The 19,703-nt window shown below is 44.9% G+C and overlaps 1 protein-coding gene across 1 annotated transcript; it reads left to right on the top strand.

Moving 5' to 3' along the window:
* Window positions 1–1,103: 1,103 nt before the first annotated feature.
* Window positions 1,104–3,729, top strand: ZHX1 (zinc fingers and homeoboxes 1). The gene has a single exon (XM_056854837.1). The coding sequence runs from the start codon at window positions 1,104–1,106 to the stop codon at window positions 3,687–3,689; it is 2,586 nt and encodes an 861-aa protein (XP_056710815.1). The 3' UTR covers window positions 3,690–3,729.
* The last annotated feature ends 15,974 nt before the right edge of the window (window positions 3,730–19,703 follow it).

Raw genomic sequence — 19,703 nt, forward strand, 5'->3', positions numbered from 1 at the left:
ATAACTGTATCCAGTGGGCTTCCATTTGTCTCTGGGTGATTGATGGCTTTGCTGTGCGTGCTTTTAAAAATAACTGGCTGGCTGTAGTAGCAACCCTGGGAACTAATGAGACTTGGTTGCTTACCAGGAGGTGATTTGTAGGTCTTGGTGGTGGAAAGTGCTGTCAAGTGGCAACCAACAATTGGTGACCAGGTAGGATTTTCAAGGCAAGAGACGTTCGGAGGTGATTTGCCCTTGCCTGCCTCTGCATAGAGGTCCTGGACTTCCTTGATGGTCTCTCATCCAAGTACTAACCAGGACCAACCCTGCTTAGCTTCCAAGATCTAACAAGATCAGGCTAGCCTGGGCCATCCAGGTCAGGATGAGTTCCCTGATAAAAAGGTAAAGGTAAAGGTCCCCTATGCAAGCACCGGGTCATTCCTGACCTATGGGATGACTTCACATCCCAATGTTTACTAGACAGACTTTGTTTATGGGGTGGTTTGCTGTTGCCTTCCCCAGTCATCTTCCCTTTACCCCCAGCAAGCTGGGTCCTCATTTCATCGACCTCGGAAGGATGGAAGGCTGAGTCAACCTTGAGCTGGCTACCTGAACCCAACTTCCGTTGGGATCGAATTCAGGTTGTAAGCAGAGCTTTTGACTGCAGTACTGCAGCTTACCACCCTGAGTTCCCTGATGGACCACCATTAATAGCTGGTGTATTGTGTCTTGCTTGGAGTTTCATGAATGATACAGGGTTGCACTATTCCTTTGGTAGCCTTGTTGAAATTGCTGGAGTAAGATACTACCAAGGTTGTATGAAGGCATTTGGCTTAGTGCAGCAGCAGCAACTCTATAGGAGGTATCTAATTTTCTTTTTTCTTTCTTTCTTTGTAATGCAGGTGCAGATGTCAAGTTGCTGCTCATTCATTTGTCCTCTGGACTGCAAGCTACAGTCTTACCTAGTTGCACTACAACAATGCTGCTGACATGATAAATGTGCAGAGTTTGCCATGCATTGACTTGTTGTACCTTAAAGCCATTATAGTAAAACCAAGCATCTGGAAAGAGTGAAGTAGCAGTACCAACACAGGTTCCACTGATATATATTTAACAGCAGCAGAATGGCAAGTAAACGAAAATCCACCGTACCCTGCATGGTGCTTGCGAGTGAGCCCGACCCAGACTTGGAAGCTGTGTCTGATGTTGAGGATGGTCCACCTGTAATCACACCGGCGGAAAGTGTGTTAAGTGATGAGGATTCTCGAGAAGACGTGGACCCGGACAATCAGCAAAACAAAAAAGTTGAAGGAGGATACGAATGCAAATACTGCACATTTCAGACTACAGATCTCAATATGTTTACTTTCCACGTCGATTCCGAGCACCCTAACGTCGTATTAAGTTCCTCTTACGTCTGTCTCGAATGCAAGTTTGTTACCAAAAGGTATGATGCTCTTTCGGAACATAATGTGAAGTACCACCCTGGAGAGGAGAACTTTAAACTGACCATGGTAAGACGTAACAATCAGACAATCTTTGAGCAGACAGTGAACGATCTTACTTTCGACGGGAGTTTTGTACATGAGGACAAGTCGGAAGAGACAGAATCATCTGAGTATCCCAATTCGGGCATCTCAATTAGCAAAACCCCTATTATGAAAATGATAAAAAACAAGAATGAGACCAAGCGAATTGCTGTTCTCCACAATGCTACCGAGGAACGTCCTGGGGAAGAGAAAGATACTGAAACTGACCCAGATTGTGAGGAAATAATAGAAAAGCCAGTTTCTTCTGCCGTTTCGGAGACCACCACGAGTAATACGCTGGCCACAGAAACCATTAGCACAATTGTGAATCCCACCACGGTGATTCAGCCTACACAAGTGATTGCTACCCTAGCATCTCCGCAGAACTCAAACTTAATTTCTAAAGTCTTGATCCCTGTCAACAGTATCCCTACCTACAACACTGCTTTGGATAACAACCCCCTCTTGCTTGCCACCTACAACAAGTTTCCCTATCCAACCGTGTCAGAGATCATGCTTCTTGCTAATCAAGCGAAATATACCGAGGAACAGATCAAAATCTGGTTCTCTGCCCAGCGTTTGAAACACGGGGTCAGCTGGACGCCGGAGGAAGTGGAAGAAGCCAGAAGGAAGCAGTTCAACGGTACCGTGCACACGGTCCCTCAGACGATCACAGTGATTCCGGCACACATTTCAACAGCTGGCAACGGTCTGCCTTCCATTCTGCAGACGTGCCAAATCGTTGGTCAGCCCAGCCTAGTGCTTACACAAGTTGCTGGCGCAGGCACGCTTCCGGTGACGGCCCCAATAGCTTTGACTGTGGCGGGGGTCCCAAATCAGCCCCAGCTGCAGAAAGCGCAAGTCCAAACTGCACAGCCTGTTGCCGAAACCAAGCAAGTAGCCGCTGCCCCGGCCCCTCAGCCTACCAAACCGGAGGTAGTGGTAGCAAACGCAGACGCCATTGGAGTGCGGGCAAAGAAAACAAAAGAACAGCTTACGGAGTTAAAAGTCAGCTACCTTAAGAATCACTTTCCTCAGGATTCCGAGATAATTAGGCTCATGAAAATAACGGGCCTGACGAAAGGGGAGATCAAGAAATGGTTCAGTGACACCAGGTACAACCAGCGAAATTCAAAGCATAACCATTACAATAATCTCAACAACGATTCGTGCACCATCATCATTGATTCGAGTGACGAAACAAACGAATCCCCAACACTGGCCTCGCCACCGCAGAAGCAGTCGTGGAACGCTTCTGACGGCACCCCGCAGAAATCCAAAGAGAAGACTCCCAAGCAACTACAAATCCTCGAAGACAGTTATCAAAACTATTCCATACTCACAGAAGAAGAACTGGCTAGGATAATGTCAGAAACGAATCTGAGCAGGCAAGAAATCAATGCTTGGTTCACAGAACAGAAAAACAAAACATTAAGCGAGGAAAGTGAGGAGCTAAACGATAGCAATGGAAGCATCTCAAAGGAAGCATCTGCGGAGACAACTGGTGGTGAAGGGGCTGGATCTCAGAAGTCAGGAAAAGTAAGCAAAAAGACTCCAGAGCAGCTCCATATGCTGAAAATGTCATTTGTCAGAACTCAGTGGCCGTCCGCGGAAGAGTATGACCAGTTGGCTGAAGAAAGCGGACTCCCTCGACCAGAGATTGTCAGTTGGTTTGGAGATACACGTTACGCGTGGAAAAATGGTGGCTTGAAATGGTACTACTCCTATCAAGGGGCCAATGCAAATAGTATGAATGGTCAAAGCGGTTCCAGGAGGAGAGGGAGAGGAAGACCAAAGGGAAGAGGAAGAGGAAGGCCTCGTGGGCGAGCCAGGGGGAACAAAAGGATCAAACACTGGGACCGGACTCCGGTCATCAAATTTAAAACTGGAAAGGCGATCCTGAAGGATTATTACCTAAAACACAAATTCCTTAACGAACAGGACCTCGACGAGCTGGTTGCCAAATCGCACATGGGATACGAGCAGGTGAGAGAGTGGTTTGCCGATATGCAGCAAAGAGCTGAACAGGGCCTTGAGCTATTCAACGAGGAGGAGGAAGAGGAGGAGACACCGGATGAGCAGGATGATGAAGAGGACAACGAGGACGAAGAGGAAACGGATGACAGTGACAATTGGGAACCCCCTCGGCATGTTAGGCGTAGGCTGTCAAAATCAGACTGACATGTAAGTTTTTGGGTTGTGGGGAACGTAACGTTGCTGTGCTGCCAGAAGAGTTTGGTGCTGGGTCTAGTGACCACCAACTTTCACTTTGCTCGCTTTTGGAAAGGGGTTGAGTTGCTGACTCGTGCATTTAACAGTCTTGGTTAGCAGAGGTGGAAAAGCAAGCCCAGGATTTGGAATTACAAAACCCACTCCCCAAATTCAGCTCTCCTCTACATCTCTAATGCTAGGGGATACATCATGTTAAGGGACTGTACGCTTCATTGCCTTATGTTTCATTTTTTAAAAATTTGTAAGGACACAGGTGCATTTGATTGTTTTCCTCTTATTGCCAGAGGAAAACAAGTGCAAAACGAAAAAAGATTTGATTGTAGTGTTCCTTTTGCAAGTGTTTGTCTTCCTCCCTTCCAGCATAAGGAAAATTTAAAAGGAATACAGGATGGGTGGGTGTAACGGATACCAAAGGAAAGTGGCAGCAACGGGGTGAGGTTTGTTTGATGGTTTTATTTGAGGGGGGATTACTTTTAGAAGAATAGAGGGGAGGGAGCAATACCTTTGTTACATATGGAGCCATGTGCTGGGTTTACAGAACTCTCAAGCTGTCTTCAGGGAGCGGAGGTTGGGCCAGAAGTATGGTGTTTTTTATATCAAATCAAACTGGTGTGTATCATATTTAAATACAAGATAAAATACTGCAGCCAATACCAAAACTTGTTTTCAGTCATGCATCCTTTTTGAAAAGTGTAAGATAAAGATTGCTTCCATATGCAGAAGCCCCCAGAATTCTTTCTAGCACGTTTCTCTAAAAGATAACAAGAGAAACAACGTTCAAATGCTTGCACAGATTGCTTTTGCTGAAAGCAGCCACCGCCAGATTCTTCAGCCTGGAACAGCTGGACCGTTTGAGGCCTCGGCTTCTTTATTCTTCTCTGCCCCTCAGATGTACATAACCAAGAAGCTTGGCTGAGGTGAGCAAGCCTTACAACCTGGCTGGCTGGTACCCCTGCTATCATCAGAGGAGTGCCTGCCAGATTGTCAGCACCCTGCCAGTTTTTTCCATCTTGGCTTGAGACATTGCATGATCCAGTCCAAGGGCAGCCTGCAAAGGCTCCAGGTCTTACTTGGCTGCCTCCAGATTGACAGATCCTTTTCAGTTGGAAGAGTGCCTGCCGGGTAAGATGTGGTGATTGCAAACAGCAAAGAATAAGCTGTCGCAAATCTGATAGAACCCCAAATGCACAGCCGTACTAATGTGGCATATAATTTTACACAAAGAGAAAGAGGAGTATGAATTGCAACTTTTGTGGCTGTTGTTCGTTGTTTGGAAGCCATGAAAGAAATTCACTGAGTTTTGGGGTGTGAAACATTGTTGGAGGCAGCGATCGCCTGGAGTCCTGCTAAGCCGGTCTTTAGTTTCTCTTGATTTAAGAGCTTTTGATATTGCATCTGCGGCAGGAGTCATTGATGTGTTGATATTAAGTCAGAAACATCAACTCTTCAGAGGTTCCTGAAAATATTTGAAGAGGATTATGTTGGAACAGGAAAGTTACCAGACTCCTGGGAGATGTCCAATCATGTCTAATGTATTTGTAATGATTCCGTAACTCGTACTCCTTTGTGTACATAATTTTAACATTCATGTATAAAAGAGGATTATATACCACAGTAGTACAGTTGGGCTTTCCAGCATCTGTGGTTCTGTCCTCAGGTCAGAAGTGGTGCTGTATGCAGAAGAAGGGCAGGGGAGACTCGAACAGAATCAGGGTGGACGTTGAATTATACCTGCAAGCTTCCCTTTGGCCATCACTTGGTTTAGAACAGGGGTGTCAAACATAAGGCTCGTGGGCTGGATTTGGCCACTTGAGAGCTCTTATCTGGCCCGCGAGCCAACTGAGGCAGCCACCACCACCCCACTCTCGATCTGCTCTGGCGAGGCCTGGCCTGGCCCTACCAAGTGACATTTACATCATATCCAGCCCTCATAACAATTGCATTTGACACCCCTAGTTTAGAAGGACAGGGGTTCTCAAGACTGCCTAAATTGAGGAAGGTTTAAACCTTCTTAAGCATAACACAGAGAGAAAAACAGGGAAATCTAAATCTGTTCTAAATCTGTAACCCTTCAAACAGGGAAATCAAGTGACTAAGAAGGTTCAAGACCATTCTGTCTTGCATAGTTCTTTGAATATCATCCAGCAAAAGGGCAAGAAAGCAAGCTGCTTCTTATTGACCTCAAGCACGGGCAATCCTCAGAATGTGAATTATACGTAGGTCCCATGATTTGGAGTTAGTGATCCAGTCAAGGCTCTTATAAACCCCAAATGTGGAGGATTTAGCAGACAATTTGCAGTACCCTTGGCAGATGTCAACATTCCTCTCTTAGGGACTTCTGGGACTGCGGCAGGTATGAAATTGAAGAAGCCGAACAGCTACCAATTCATGAACGAACCCTTCAGAGTCTACAAGTTTTGGCCAGGATTCCGCTGTTTGAATTCATAGGAGGAGTTAGAGGGTGCCATTTCCTGTTTTTCTAGCTTTGGGTGTTGCTAAGTAATTCACTCCCTGACCTGGATGGCCCAGGCTAGACTGATCTCGTCAGATCTCAGAAGCTAAGCAGGGTCAGCCCTGGTTAGTATTTGGATGGGAGACCACCAAGGAATACCAGCGTTGCTGTGCAGAGGAAGGCACCGGCAAACCACCTCTGTTAGGCTCTTGCCTTGAAAACCCCATAAGGGGTCACCATAGGTTAGCTGCGACTTGACGGCACTTTACACACATACACAAGTAATTCACACAGTTCCCACTTGCCTGCTTTGTCTTCCTTTGCAGTGGCAGCCCAAGTGAATAATTGTACAGCTAGTATGACCAGGATAAATGGAATTGAGTTCAGACAGTCAGCTATTCCCATGGTTCTGCAACAGTCAAGCAGCACCGACAATTACAAATTCAGTTCTCAGCTTTATTTTGGCATAACTTTTCAGAAGTGCTCTAAATTTGATAGTGATGATTCTTTTTTGTTGTTCAGTGTCACCATCCAAAAAACTGCATCGTACCCCCCCCCCCCCCCGCGCACCCAGGGTTTAAAGGTCCAAGTTAAATAGTGTATTGGAACTTGGTTCAATTTGTTAAAATAAAAATTCTGCCCTCAAACATGCCCCTTGGAGCCCCGCTTCCTGGTTTGGTGCAGACATAATGCTGTTTCCCTGCAAAACATTGTTGGAAAATTGACTGGAGAATGTGTGTTCCCTTCCCTTTGGGGGAGTTAGCCGTGGTTTAGCATTGCAAGTGCACCAACCAAGGTTAGCGTTAACCAGGTTCTCTTGTAAGCGTATTTATTTATTTAAGGCTTTTCTATCCTGCCTTATCGCCTTGGATTCAAGGTGGCAAATAGTGTAGCAACCAAAGGCCTAAAGTAAAAGAAGTTTTTAACACACAGTTTATCAGTGTGAAAGCATTCAGACTTAACCCACCAAAGAGTTAAAATAAACAGGATCAGCAGCCTCACAGCCAGATTTGCTGGAAAAATTCACCCTCCACCAAATGCTTTCTTGAGGAGGGACAGCCTTACATACATGTGTAAATGCCATCAAGTTTCAACCAGCCTATGGTGACCCCAGCAAAGGGATTTCAAGGCAGGTGAGAAGCAAAGGTAGAATCATAGAATTATAGAGTTGGAAGGGGCCATACAGGCCATCTAGTCCAACTCAATGCAGGATCAGCCTAAGAGCAGCTAGACAAACAAGTGTTTGTCTAGCTGCTGTTTAAAGAACTGCCAGAGAGGGGGAGCTCACCATCTCCCTAGGCAGCTGATTCCACTGTTGAACAACTCTTACGGTAAAAAATTTCCCCCTAATATCCAGCTGGTATCTTTCCGCCTGTAATTTAAACCCATTTTTGTGAGTCCTCTGCTGCCAACAGGAACAGCTGCTTGCCCTCCTCTTAAGTGACAGCCTTTCAAGAACTTAAAGAGAGCAATCATGTTCCCCCCCCCCCCAGGTGGTTTGCCATTGCCTTCCTCTGCAGAGTCTTCCTTGGTGGTCACCCATCCAAGTATCGACCCTGCTTAGCTTCTGAATTCTCATGAGATTGGGCTATACCCTGCCGCCTTCCTTCCCAGGGACTGCTTAAAAAATGTGGCGAGGGAAGGTGCCCTCACCCACTCTGGCTCACCACAGAATCATAACCTGCAAACTCACTGCAGGAAATTGTTTCAGATCATATGAGGGGAGAGATGTTCATGTCAATTCACATGAAGTCTATACCATGGTTAATACCATGGGGGCTTGCTGTAAGGTGAGGGAAGCGTGCCTATCCAGGCTTGTGATTTTAATCTGCAGGAGGAAGAAAAGTTTGCTGGGAGCCAAGTTTGCATCCGCACTTGGCCCTGACTTTGCAAGCCAATTCTTCAATGTCAGATAAACGGGCTGGATACTGTTAACTCCAAATGTGTTCAAAAGACATTCTCTTTTAGCGTGGCTGGAGCTATGGGGAAAATAAATCCTAGCTAATGCACAGTGTGAAATATGGGAGAGATGAGCATGTCTAGACTTGCTAGCGGCACAGAGGCACTGCGGGGTGGTGGCTTCCAACATTGCACGCGGAAGCGGGCCTGATTACAAAGTTTGTTTTTGATGTCACAAGGTTATTTTTCCTGCTCCACTCTCATACGGTGAATATGTCTCATGAGCAGGTCCTTCTACCACCCAGAGGGAAAAGCTGATCTTATTCTCAAGCCTGCTGTCACTAAGTGATGTTTTATTCATAACGGTTTATCATGTGGAAATTGCATGGTTAAATCATCTTGTGTTTACTTTACAGTATTAAAAAATAAGCATAGGTACTCCAGAAAATAGGAACGTAATATTTTGCCCATGGCATATTTGTATATCTAGCTCTTATTAAAATCCTGGGAATTACAGCTTGTTTTCATGAAAAGGACGTCCTTCTCATCCTTCTGGTTTTAAGGCAAAGCCCACAAGTACATGGAGCGTGTTAACAGGCTCAAAAATCAAAGATATTTTTTTAAAAGAATGCTAACTTTATTTTGAAAACTGATTTCTAAGCTCACTGAAAAGCCGTCTCCAGGTATTTGTCAGCTTGGGGCTAAGAATATCAAAATAGTATTTTCAAGCCTGAACTCTCAAAGCTAAAAGGGCTAAACTGAGGCTTTTTGTACTTCAGTCACATCATGAGAAGACATGAGTCACTGGAAAAGACAGTAATGCTAGGAAAAGTTGAAGGCAGCCAGAAAAGAGGAAGACCCAACATGAGATGGATTGCCTCAATCAAGGAAGCCATGGCCCTCAGACTGCAAGACCTGAGCAAGGCTGTTAATGATAGGACATTTTGGAGGTCATTGATTCATCTGTCTGTCTGTAAAGTGCCATCAAGTCGCAGCCGATTTATGGCGACCCCTTTTTGGGGTTTTCATGGCAAGAGACTAACAGAGGTGGTTTGCCAGTGCCTTCCTCTGCACAGCAACGCTGGTATTCCTTGGTGGTCTCCCATCCAAATACTAACCAGGGCTGACCCTGCTTAGCTTCTGAGAGCTGACGAGATCAGGCTAGCCTGGGCCATCCAGGTCAGGGCCATTGATTCATAGGGTTGCCATAAGTCAGAAAGGACTTGGTGGCACATAACACACACATATCATGGTATAAATGCAAAAAGACCACCAGTCATGGGTTAGTGCCTTTTGTGTTCATGAAAATGCCAACATTTCCATGCAAACAAAAAGCAAGATTTGATCACAGAACCTGTTAAGCTGTGATGTGCTCAGTTTTGACTTTGCTGCTAACCATGTTGGGCCTGTACCTCAGCTCTGATTCCCACCCAGCATGGTGTAGTGGTTAAGAGCAGTGGTTTGGAGTGGTGGACTCTAATCTTTTTAGTCCCTTACCACTCTGCCCCTCCGACCGAAATGGGTTGTTGGCTCTCTTACAGCTCTGAAGGTCCAAATCGCACTTTCTGGGCCTCAGGTGGTTTTTGTCTGAAACATGGCTCCCGTAAGTTTTCCCTGACTTCTTGCCACTGCAGGGTTTTCCCTGAACATATCTTCATTTTCTGAACTGAAAAAAACTTAGTTCATGCTAACTTGTAAGAGACTTTTCTGAAGTTGTGCGTGTATCGATGGGGAATGGAAGGAGTTAGTCTTAATGAGGTTCTTGTGTTGTCCTTAAAATCTCACAAAGTTGTCCTCTGGACCTGCTATTACCAGCACTGTTTGGTGGGAGGAGGGATATTTGGCTGCCTGTTTCCAAGTTGTATCTGCGTGGTGGAGCGGTTTGGAGCGGTGGACTCTGATCTGGAGAACTGGATTTGATTCCACACTCCTCCACATGAGCGGCGGACTCTCCTCTGGTGAACTGGGTTGGTTTCCCCACTCCTACACATGAAGCCAGCTGGGTGACCTTGGGCTAGTCACAGCTCTCTTAGAGCTCTCTCAGCCCCACCTACCTCACAGGGTGTCTGTTGTGGGGAGGGGAAGGGAAGGTGATTGTAAGCTGGTTTGATTCTTCCCTAAGTGGTAGAGGAAGTCGAAATATAAAAACCAACTCTTCTTTTTTAAAGGTCCAGGAACATACATAGAATCTTCCCTATTGTCCTTCCACACCACCAGGCCCTTGGGCATGCTAGATAGAAATGCCGGAGATAGAAATGCTGTAATCCAGTGTGGATTTTAAAAACTGCAGGTGGGAAGAAATATGCATTGGCAAAGAAAGCCACCTCATTCTGAACAATTGCTCTTGCTCAAAGTTATAAGCCGCTGCCATAGCAGGGGCATAATTTCGCCCTCCTGTGTAGATGAGGCTTTGGATATGGTACCCTTTTCTTTATTAAACCACAAGCTATTTCACACTTTGAACATCTCAGAAAGGCACCTGTATTGAAACTTTGGAAATACGTATCCTTTCAAGGTCACATGATTAATCAACTCACAGTCCTGTTCTGCAGATAGGCTTTTAAAAACATGGTAGATGCTTTCTAAGATGGAGTTTACCTTTGTTCTGAGAAGCAAGTTAAAATAGGAGCCATTCACGTCCCACACAGATGAAAAACACCAGTAAAAAAGTCCAGGGACCATGCAGTATTGACATCTGGGACCAAACCAGAACTTCAGTAGAATTTTGGAGTTTATAGGCCACTTCCCATTCTGCTTTAAAGAGACGTGCCTCCCATTTTCAGCACACTGTTGCATATTAAACTTCTTTGGTTCTCGTCCCGGTGACTTTGGGGACCCAAGCGACTTCCCTTTCCAGAGGTAGGAAGCATTTTAGCGCTGATTAAGTGAGCCCTATGCATTCGGCAATGTTATTTTCTCTTTATATTTCAGATTTCAGTTTGCAAAGCGTTTTGGCCTGACACTACTCTGGGATTTTTGTTTGTTTGTTTGTCTTGTTATTTGTTTACAGCCCGATTTCCCCCATAACTTTGCTACGGACAGAAAACGGTTGTGCAGGCCTGGTGTTGCGAGGCCCCAACCCAGCCCCGTGACGAGATGCAGGCTACAGGACTTCCCGACTGTTACACGATGCCTTTCAAAATGGCTTTCTTCCCAACTTCTGGAAAAGTACAGTTAGAGCCATTTGGTATTCTCCTTAGGACACAGGGTTGAAAGATTTGCACTGAATAGCACAAGAGATCTGAAATCCCAGACTTGCTTCAGTGAAGCTCCTGCAGGTTTTTTTCCTTTCTTTCATTGCATACAATAAACATCTTATTTTGTCCTGTTTTGCATCAGTGCATTGTGCTGTGTTTGAATCATGAGAAAGGTGCTTCTGTCATTATGGGTAAAGATTTGAGATCGGCATGTAGCAAAATTACTAAATCTGTCCCTGGTATATGTAACTGCTGGTGACCGGAGCTGTTAGGCTCTTTTAGAAGTGAAGGTTTTGTCGCTTGCTTACGGGTTTCTTCCTTTCTAGCTGCCTGAAAGCGAAGAAGGGGGGAAGCGGTTGGGGGGGCGGGGAGGAGGGGAATATCCAGGTCCAAGGGCTCTGATTTACTGTGAATGGGGAGGGGGTGCCTGATCTTTTGTGAAAGCAAGAAAAGCATCAGACGCACAACAACCCCAGGATTGGACTACGCTGCAAGGATCCAAACGTCTGCGCTGTGCCAAAGTTTAAAAAAAACTGCTGCAGTTGGCAAGAGTCCTGCACTTGTACATAAGACTAGTTAATTGACAACTTGTAAAAATAAGAGAGGAAAAAATAAGATTTTAATAGAGAACATTTTTATTCTGCTACACGATGGGAACTTTTCTGTTTTGAGAACTGTATTCAACGGGGGGAATCAACGACCACTAGATTTTTTTTTTTGTCTGGCTTGTACTGATAACTGTTATGTTCCTAGTATAAAGATGGGCTTTATCGCCTGTGTTCTTTGATATGTGATTTAAGCTTATAGCTTTGAGTGACCAAACATTTTACAGAGTAAAAGTTCTTAGAAACAAGTAAACATGACTGATATTTCTGTGTCTTATTTATCAGGATTTGCACAAGCTGAGAATGTTGTATGCGTTATTTGTACAACTGCTGAAACCATGGGAATGCAGTGTACTTCTAAATATCATGCAAAACCTCTGTGGCTCTATGGAATGTGCAGATACATTTTTAATGTCGAATGCTACTGCTTTGCCATACCTGTAATACGTGAAAGACTGGATGTCCTTTTTGAATACACCATGAAGAAAACAGGAGAAGGGTTAAATGCTGTTGGGGGATAACCCCAGAAGGGGCCATGGGAATATTTAAAATGATACCAAAAATGTTGACAAAGAGAAATATCTGCTCGTTGATTGTGTTTCTTTCCCAAGAGAGGAGAAACCAGAAAATGTGTTTATAGAAGCCCTCTTTCAAGTAGAGTCCACTTTGAAGCTTTTTTTTTTTTTTTTTGTAATTCTACACAACTTGTACATGCCTGGCATGTGCTTAATTTGTAAAAAGGCCATGTTTTTAATTGAACAAGAAATGCTGACTATACTCAGTCTTGCAAGCCAAGGGACTGCTGAAGGGTTACCTGACATTGTAAACAATAACAGATGCTCTGCCAGAGACCTCCCCGCATCCACCTGTGTGGCTTGATCCATTTGCCTGTGTCTTGGCTTGGGCTAGCGGCATGAGAGACGTGGGAAGCCTCACAGGGCAGAGAAAAGGTTGAAGATCTTTTTGCCTCTGCTCCGGAGGAGAAATGTGATAGATGCGGTTGAGGAGGTGGGGAGAGATCCTTTGCATGAAATGTATTGTTGTGAGCCTGATAAGAAGGCCCTGGGTTGGATCTGACCTGTTTTTAAGCTGGTGAAGAGGACCATCAAAAAAGGGACCTTGAGACCTTCATGGGCAAAACCCGTGTGCGATGGTGGGGCTGCTGCAAGGAAAGGTATTGGGCCAGGCTTGAGTGAAAGAGCTGGCTGGATCCTACTCCCCCCGGGGTGCTGATTGCTTGTCCTTACTATAAAATCTTAGGTCTTTTACGCATGGCTGTTTCACTCACTGTCGCTCCTCCGACAGCTTCGGGTCTTTGTTTTGATTATGCCCGCTGTTTCTGACCGTGACAGGTCGCCTCGCCCCCTGTATTTCCCTGTGTTTTGCCCACATTTTCAGGGACCTGTTTTATCTTGAATTTGAAAACGCAGGCCAAACATGGGAAAATGCAGGGGGAGAGCGAGGCGACCTCTGATGGTCAGAAACGGCATGCATAATCAAAACGAAAACCCGAAGTCGTCAGAGGGGTGACCACAAGGGAAACAGCCATGCAGAAAAGGCCTTGCTGTATAATTAAGTCTGAACAAGCAGTTCAGCAGAGGATTACCGCTTAATGTGCATATAATTAAACAATTTATTACTTCTTAACTAGAAAATATTTTAAAAGGAATTATTTCCAAGTCTGCAGATGATCATTTTAAGAGGGTTCACCCCACACCACCCAGTTTGGCTGTGAGCAGTTTGAATTCACTGGGAGTTATCTTTTGGGCTTTGATCGCACCAACGTTTGTATGCAGTCTTACGGAAATAACAAAGTTACATGTGGACAATGTTCACAGGCGCAAGATTCTGGCTTTGTGGCAGCAGAGACATTTTTTTTAAAGTCTGTTGAATCCTGCTCAGTTGGGCTCATGTCAAGTTGCTTTTTAAAGCTTTGTTGAAAGACCTCCATTGTAGAGTTGTGCAGGCGTGCTGTGGTTTTTGTAGAAGTCCAGAAGATTGAGTTCAGAAGAACCTGCTTTGCTTTGGCACACAATGCAAGCTTCCCCCCCACCCCATGCACAGTTCCGAGTATACTAACCTAAAGCTTGAAAATGTGAACAGTCTCTTTTAAGCAACTTGTTAAGTAATGATCATAGCAACAGCATGGGGCTTGATCCTTTATACCCATTCCAATTGCAGTTATGCTTTTCTTGAGTGTAAGACGTCATCCACAGATGTGAAAGACCTTTCTACTGCTAGCTGAATTTGCATAATCCAATACACTTTTTTTCCCCATAAGCAAAGTATTTGTTAACAAGAATTTCTGAGAGAGCCTTGAGTATGCATGCTGCTTTAAAAAAACAAAGCAAAATTGTATAGTTTTTGCTAGCAGTTCTGTATAGCGCCATTTTGGTGTCTCCCAAACTGCTCGACCATCTAGCAGTCGATTCTGTTTTTTAACTTTAATGGGAACGGGTTTCAAGCAATGTGCTTTAAGGTGACAGCCATCTGCTGACATTCGCACAGCAAGTGAGCAGACTTTTGTCTGCAGGGATTTCTTTTGGCTGTCTATTTCTGAAGAGTTATGCACTATTAGGGTTGGGATTCCCCCCCCTTTTTACAACTTGATCATTCTGTGCTTGACTTGCATTCCATGAGGATTTGAGCGAAGTTATCTTTGTCTTGATGGGAAAGTCTACAGGCCAGGCTCAATAGCCTAGTTTAAGGTATAGTTGGGTTGGAGTGAGCAGGGCTCCTGTCCCGCCCTTTCACTGTATCTTCCGTTCCTTGTGGGACACAGATCACCCCCTACACATCTGCCTAATTGTTCCCATAGGCTGTGGAGTATGTGCATTGATTTTTTGAGGACTGTACCATCAAAGGATGACTTGCTAGTGAGCATCGGTTGTTTTATTTCATACATAGGTAACGCTTCCATATCACCCCACCTGTGTCAGTTTTCAAGAGTGGTCCATTCCCACAGTCAGCCGACAGGAATCAGTTGATTTTAAAGCCCAGAGTTCACATTGCCCTTTCCTATCTCTTAGATCAGCAGTTCCCAAACTGTGCTCCACGGAGCACTTGGTACTCCGCAAAAATCTAGTGTTCCTTGTAGAGATTGGAAAGAAAAATACTACTGTCATTCAATTTAGTATATAGGTGCTTGGTGGAAATTAGTGCTCCATGACTAATTTCTCTCCTGAAAAGCTCTCCATGACTCAAAAGGTTTGGGAACCACTGCCTTAGATCAAACATGCTGTTCCCAGACAGAATAATATGCACCAAAATGCTTTGGGGAAGATAGTGCACTGTGCAATTCTGAAATTTAGCATTGTGAACATTGGCTCTGGTTGGGGGTGGGTAATAAAAATATTTCTAGTCCTAAACATAGAATTTTTGGCGCTAAAGGAAAGATCAAAAGTGTGTGAGGAAAGCTTGCTGAAATTCAGAGGTGAGGGGGTTGCTAAGCAGGATGTCTAGTGGTCAGTGAGGATGGGGGCAAATTGCTTATTAATTATATGCAGATATAATTTGTATAACATAGGATGTAGAATTCAGCTATTATGTGTAGCGTTGTTGTTTTTAAAGCACAGGCCTGCCTACGATCATCCAATGGGAAGGCCATCCCACCTGAGGGAAAGGAGCAAGAAACCCCACACTGGTGCTGCATCAAGAATTGTGGAGAATTCAGGAGAAGGGCCACTAGTTTGAAGCACAGGGCGAATGCTAAAATGAAGGGTGATCTAATACTAGAACATGGGGTCATCTGCTGAAGCTGGAAGGTGAGAGATTCAAAACAAAAGGAAGTATTCGTACAACGCATAGTTGAATTGTGGAACTCCCTGCCCCAGGATGTGGCGATGGCTGCCAACTTGGAAGGCTTGAAGAGGGGAGTGGAGATGTTCATGGAGGAGAGGGGTATCCATGGCTACTAGTAAAAATGGATACTAGTCATGATGCATACCTATTCTCTCCAGGATCAGAGGAGCACGCTGAATATATTAGGTGCTGTGGAACACAGGCAGGATGGTGCTGCTGCAGTAGTCTTGTTTGTGGGCTTCCTAGAGGCACCTGGTTGACCACTGTGTAAAAAGACTGTTGGACTTGGTGGGCCTGGGTCTGATCCAGCATGGCCTTTCTTATGTTTTTATGACTGCATCCTCACTATGTTCGCATACAATGGTTTCTGGCCCGGAGAATGTGGAGGCAGGTCTGCCTTAGCATGTATATGCTCCTTGCCCCCCAGTGATGGCTGGTGAATACATCTCCCCTAATCTTAGCCATGTTCTATCTCCATATTGCTATTTGTGATCTCGGCTTTCTTAACGCCTTCAGTCATTGACCTGATTTATTTGTTGTGCTTCACAGTCTGTGAAATGAAGCTTTGGAATATAACTTATATTATTACCCATTTCCGCTGTTACTTTAACCACCTGTCATTGTAAATAGTTCTTCCCCATCTGTGTTTCTTTTTATGGAGCTGGGTGATGATCTGATGTCTGCTAACTTAAAATATGTGAGGAGGAAGGAGGGGAAAGATACCTGCCCGTATTGGATTTCTGTCTTTTAATAAAGGTCAGCATTCCACAGTAATTCTCTTTTGTTGATTTTCTATTTTTTTTCTTGAAAATCAAATAGAATTACAGTAATGATTGCCTTTATGGACCATCAAAATTGGGCTGCTTATCGAGAAGGTGGGGGCTGTACTATCCTAACAAATTTTGGAGACAACACAGTGGGACCTTTCACACTAATTATGTTAGTGTGGGGTTGTAGAACCTAGCTATGTAACAACATTCCACTGAAACCACAAAAGAGCCAGTCTTTGCTTGTGCACACACATACAACAAACACACACACATCCCTCTACCACCCAAACCTCTTGCCTTCAATGCTGCTCGGTTACAGGTCCCTCTTGGCTCGTCCAGAACTCATCATCAGGACTTGCCTCCTTAGATGATGCAGTGACATCACAGAGTGGCATAGCTTTGCTGTGACATCCCTGCAAAAGCTACATGGGTGATCAGTTACTGCCAAAAACGCTCAGGACCCAGAGGGCCGACTGAAGGGTTTTGTGTGCTCCTGCCCTAGATACCTGCAAGTGTGTCCTTTGCTTGAATACATGAACACATGAAGATGTCTTATACTGAATCAGACCCTTGGTCTATCAAAGTCAGTATTGTCTACTCAGACCAGCTGTGGCTCTCCAGGGTCCTGCATTGTGCAGGAGGTTGGACTAGATGACCCTGGTGTACCCAGAATTCTTTACAGTGTCGCCAGGAATTTTACAGCAATGCTTCTGCCAGCACAAATAGGATAACATCTTGCCGTGATGTTCGGGGTCATCAGTGTGCAATGGTGGTGGAACACAGATAAGGGACTGCCTCATCCTGATTCAGACCATTGGTCCCTCTAGCTCACTGTGGGGCCTATCTTTGCAACACCTGTCTAGGGTTCAGGCAGTCCTTCGCCACAAGTTCCATACATGTCCCAAAATTTTAAAAATGCACTCATGGCCAATCCGGACAAGTGATTGTGAAAGTCTATAACATTTTCCTGTGTCCAATGTGACACTTTTTGTCATGTGTGTCGAGGAGACCCGGTCTGACCTCTGTCAAGCCAGTTCCTCTTTTGGTTCAAAAGTTGCCAAAAGTTTTCCTTAGAAAACCCAAATCACCCACTGGGCTCAGGGATTCCTCCTAGAGCTCAGTGTAGGTAGTCTGCCACCAGCTCCCAATTCCAAAAGGCTGGCTTTTCCAGGGATGAGCTGAGAGCTACTCTTCCCCAGCCAGTTTCCAAAAGTCAAAACAGGCAAAAACCGTCCCTGCAGAGTAGAGCTTCTGCCAGGGGAGGCTTGTTGCCACAAAACACTAGGTAGGTTGTTTCAAACGGAACTTAGGCACTAAGGATTTAGCCTTGAGCCCCCCACCGAGGTTACACAACACTTCAATATAAAGTTTAAGAAATTTATTTAAAGGATTGTGCTCATTACAGAAAAGGAAGCTATTCGTGAGGCAAATAGCATAAACCAAGAAATCTTAGCAATCTCTAACTTCACAGTAAAGTCTTAGTTCAGGCAAAATAGGCAGGGCTTGCAAGAAAGTTACAAAGACTTTAGTTGATTCAAAGTTACCAGAGTCCAAAAGCAAGGTTTGTTTCCATCAAGCAGAGTTTCAGTTATGCACGGTTGTCCCTTAAGGTGGACGAGTCACAGAAGTTGATTAAAGTTGAGGACATGCCCGCATGTCCCAGCTCCATGGTTTTGGATCAGAACAGGGTTCATATTTATCTCTTCAATCTCATCAGGTGATGGCCGGTCACCCAATGGAATTGCTGAGAATGCAATAAGCTTGTAGATTAGTTGGCATGTCATCTCTATGCCTTTGAAGCTAAGGATGAATTTGCATTTCTGCAGCAATGCAAAACATCTGGGCTCTTTCAGGCTCTAGAGAGGCCAGGCCTCTGGCAGAATTGTCACCATGAGAACAGATAGCTGATTTACAATAGGAAGGCTTGCTTTGAAGTGGAGGTAGTAGTGCCTCCTGCCTTCACACCTTCCCCCCAAACTGAAGTGACTTCCCACAGGAATGGAAGTGGCTTCCTGCGGGAATGGTTTGCGAGAGAGCTGTTTTGATATTAAAACATAGCAGGCCTAAGCCTATACCAATCTTTGGTAATTTAAAAGAAAAGAAAGGCTACTTTTCTTTACAACGTGGAATGCTGGATCCCATCCAGAAAAAATAACATCCCCCCCCAAAAAAAAATAGATCCCTCCCCCCAGTTCTCTACTCCAGTGCTATTTGAAACCTAAGGGCTCTTCCGAAGGCAGAGTGCGCAAATCACATTGTTCTGTCCAGGGACCAAATTCGTAAGGACAGAAGGAGAGTCTGCTGGATGAGACCAGTGGTCTATCTAGTCCAGCATCTCTTCCACAGGCTCTTCTCTATCACACTGGTGAAGAAGTAGGGATGCCAGCCTCCAGGCCGACATAGGGGTCCCCCAGAATTCCAGCTCTTTTCCAGACTAGAGATCGGTTCCCCCGGAGAAAATGGATACATTGGAGGGTGGACTTGAAAAAGCCCTGCAGGATCTAGCCCACTGGTTCCCAACCGGGGGTCCGTGGACCCCCAGGGGTCCGCGAGAACGAAATTAAGGTCCACAAAACAAAGTTATAAACTCATAATAAATTAATATTTTCAATTAAAAGTTCTCTATTATTAAAATATATATTCAAATATTATTCTAAGTTTAATGTTTAACTAACAGTTATGATTAAAGTTTATTTTCAAATTCTCAGAATTTTTATTTTGAACCTTGGGGTCCCTGCACCGAACAAAAAAGTCCTAGTGGTCCCTGGTCAAAAAAAGGTTGGGAACCACTGATCTAGCCAGAATGTCTGTGTAGTTCAACACCCTTTCCCAGAGTCCAGAGCCACATAGCTCTATAATGCCCATGAGCATGGAGGCCTTCTCTTGCTGCTGCCCCAGCAACCAAGCTTTCACAGGGACACTGCTTCTTAACATGGAGGTTTCATAGGGTTTCCAACTCTGGGTTAAGAAATCCCTGGAGATTTGGGCCTGGGGAGGAGGGAGCTGTGGAGTATAATGCTAGAGTCCAGCCTCCACAGCAGCCATTTTCTCCAGACGAACTTATCTCTGTTGTCTGGAGCTGAGCTGTAATTCCTGGAGTTCCCCAGGCGCCATCTGGAGGCTGGCATCCCCTAGCCATCATAGCTAATTGCTGTTAATCGGCCTGTTTTCCATAAATCTGTTCTGGTCGCCCTCTGAAAGCATTGCTGCATCTTGTGGCAATAAATCCTATAAATTAA

The sequence above is a fragment of the Euleptes europaea genome, chromosome 8, assembly GCF_029931775.1.
Source record: "Euleptes europaea isolate rEulEur1 chromosome 8, rEulEur1.hap1, whole genome shotgun sequence".
In the NCBI taxonomy this organism is placed as follows: domain Eukaryota; kingdom Metazoa; phylum Chordata; class Lepidosauria; order Squamata; family Sphaerodactylidae; genus Euleptes; species Euleptes europaea.

What these genes read in the sequence shown, in the direction of transcription:
- ZHX1 (XM_056854837.1), top strand. Translation starts at nt 1,104, where the DNA reads ATGGCAAGTAAACGAAAATCCACCGTACCCTGCATGGTGCTTGCGAGT.